Source organism: Cebus imitator, unplaced genomic scaffold, assembly GCF_001604975.1.
Source record: "Cebus imitator isolate Cc_AM_T3 unplaced genomic scaffold, Cebus_imitator-1.0 Scaffold121, whole genome shotgun sequence".
In the NCBI taxonomy this organism is placed as follows: domain Eukaryota; kingdom Metazoa; phylum Chordata; class Mammalia; order Primates; family Cebidae; genus Cebus; species Cebus imitator.
The window spans coordinates 511,013-513,749 of record NW_016107436.1 but is presented as its reverse complement, the minus strand read 5'-3'; the positions used below and the strand labels follow the sequence as shown (position 1 = coordinate 513,749).

Sequence of the window (2,737 nt, the reverse complement as noted above, 5' to 3'; positions counted from 1 at the left end):
GCTGGAGTGCAGTGGCACGATCTTGGCTCACTGCAACTTCCATTTCCTGGTTTCAAGTGATTCTTCTGCCTCAGTCTCCAGAGTAGCTGGGATTACAGGCACCTGCCACCATGCCTGGCTAATTTTTTTTTTTTTTAGTAGAGACAGGGTTTCACCATGTTTGCCAGGCTGGTCTTGAACTCCTGACCTCAAGTGATCTGCCCACTTTGGTCTCTCAAAGTGCTGGGATTACAGATGTGAGCCACTGCACCTAGCCTGTTCTGCTTTTTTTTTGAGACAGGGTCTTGCTCTATTGCCCAGGCTGGAATACAGTAGTGAGATCATAGTTCACTGTAACCTTGAACTCATGGGCTGAAATGATCCTCCTACATCAGTCTCCCAGGTAGCTGGAACTACAGGTGCATGCCATCATGCCCAGCTAATTTTTCTTTTTTTTTTTTTTGAGACAGACTTCCTTTCTGTCCTCCAGGCTGGAGTACAATGGCACGATCTTGGCTCACTGCAACTTCTGCCTCCCTGGTTCAAGCGATTCTCCTTCTTCAGCCTCCCAAGTAGCTGGGATTATAGGTGCCCGCCACCACACCATTCTAATTTTTGTATTTTTAGTAGAGATGGGATTTCACCATGTTGGCCAGGCTCGTCTTGAATTGATCTCAGTTGATCCACCTGCTTCGGCCTCCTAAAGTGTTGGGATTACAGGTGTGAGCCACTGCGCCCTGCCCCCACCCAGCTAATTGTTTAATTTTTAGTAGAATTATGGTCCCGCTGTGTTGCCCAGGCTGGTCTTGAACTTCCGGTTTCAAGCGATCATCCTGCCTTAGCTTCCCAAAGTCTTGGGATTATTGGTGCAAGCCACTGTGGCCAGCCTAGTCCTGCTTCTTTATAAGATATCTAAGAGTGCAGCAGACCCACAAAACATAGACACCTTTTGACTAAGTATAATGCAGCAGCTACTGGCTTTATTTTCCTACATTTTCACTTGTGCTCCATCCCAGTTGTTTCTGTAGAGGCCTTTATCACTCCCTTCTCACCTCTGAAGTTTCTTTGGGGTTAGGAGACATCTTTCCTGTCTTATATAGAGTCTTTGGGATGGTGCTTTGGGCTGAGATGTAGGTTTAGAGAAATCTTGGAGTATTTGGGTTTTTTCCCTCTATGACTTTGTTCTAAAGACCCTGGATAGAAGTGAGGAGAGCCCCTCTAAGAAGGGTCCTTCCCTCAAATGGCTTGCCCTTTCTTCTGTCTCAGGACCTCCTGTTCTGTTTTTCCCCCTTGAGTGAGGATATTACTCTAAAGAACATTTCTCTGGGGGAGAGACCCATTAAGACTATAGTCAGCCAGGTGCGTTAATGTTAGTAAATTTCTGTCCCTTTAGGGTGCACTTTCTGGCTGGTCTGACTGGGTTAGGGACTGGATTGGTTGTCTGCATCCTGCCAGTACTTTGAGCTTCCAGGTTCTCCCCAGCAGCTTGGGCTTGGACATGGAGGGGACAGGGCAGGTTTACTGGTGTTGTGGGGGACCTCTGCTGGCAGTTTTCCCTAGGCCAATCCTGAATGCACATACCGGACTTTGAGAAGTTTCTTTTCATTTTTTGTGGTGTGAAGCAGCTTAGCTGAGGGGAAGGAATCCAGGTTTGAGTTCAGGAGGCCTGAGTCGTTGGGATGTCAGGCCATTCAGTAGCCTCACTGACCATTAGGTTCTGAATCTGTAAAATGGGGATCCTTGGTAACCATGAGGATCATATGAAAAGACTTTGGAAATCACAAAACGTTCCACAGTGTCAGGGCCTCAGTCCTTTTTTTTTCTTGGCATTTTATCTCTTTCTTGCAGCGGTCCCAGTTCCCAGTGCTACACATGGAGGTGATTGTGCATCTGTTGCTCCAGATCTCTGATGCCCTGCGATACCTGCATTTCCGGGGGTTTATCCACCGCTCCCTCAGCTCCTATGCTATCCATATCATCTCCCCAGGTGAAGCGAGGCTGACCAACCTGGAGTACATGATGGAAAGGTAGGCACAACATGGAGCAGAACTTTCTCCTGAAGGTGATCTCCCTTGGGGACCTCTCCTGTAGACACAGAATCTGATCTGGTGGGACTCCTCATTGGTGAGCTGAACCTGTCCATCAGTGACTAAATCTGTTCCAAATGCCTTATCCCGTCTGCCAAGGCTAGAGGAATTTGGAGATATTTATTTATTTACTTATAATTTTTTTATGAGACGGAGTCTTGCTCTGTTGCCAGGCTGGAGTGCAGTAGCGTGATCTCGGCTCACTGCAACCTCAGCTTCCCAGGTTCAAGCTATTCTCCTGCCTCAGCCTCCCGAGTAGCTGGGATTTTGGCATGTGACACCATGCCAAGCTAATTTTGTATTTTTAGTAGAGGTGGGCTTTCACCATGTTGTCCAGGATGGTCTCAATCTCTTGACCTCATGATCCACCTGTCTCGGCCTCCCAAAGAGCTGGGATTATAGGCATGAGCCACTGCACCTGCCCTGGTGACACTTTAATAAACATTTAACAAGTAAGAGCTCACATTAGCCAATGTGTATAAATGCTGTAATTATTGACTCCAAAATTTTCAGCGGCTTTTAACACAATGAGGTGTATTTCTCACTCTTGTTGCAATCCAGCGTGTGTTGGAGGTGGGGACAGTGTTCTCTGTCACTCCAGTCTGTAGCTTCACCAAGTTCTAGGCTTTGATCCCCCACTGCATTCTTTGCACTGCCAGTCAGCAGGCAAA

General features: G+C 47.3%; 1 protein-coding gene across 1 annotated transcript in view; it reads left to right on the top strand.

The window, feature by feature from the left end:
* The window catches only part of TEX14 (testis expressed 14, intercellular bridge forming factor), an 86,291-nt gene that overhangs the window by 26,548 nt on the left and 57,006 nt on the right, over nt 1–2,737 (top strand). The window contains exon 9 of the mRNA XM_017539799.1: nt 1,828–2,006. Within this exon, the coding sequence (XP_017395288.1) occupies nt 1,828–2,006 (179 nt within the window). The remainder of the gene's footprint in view (nt 1–1,827; nt 2,007–2,737) is intronic.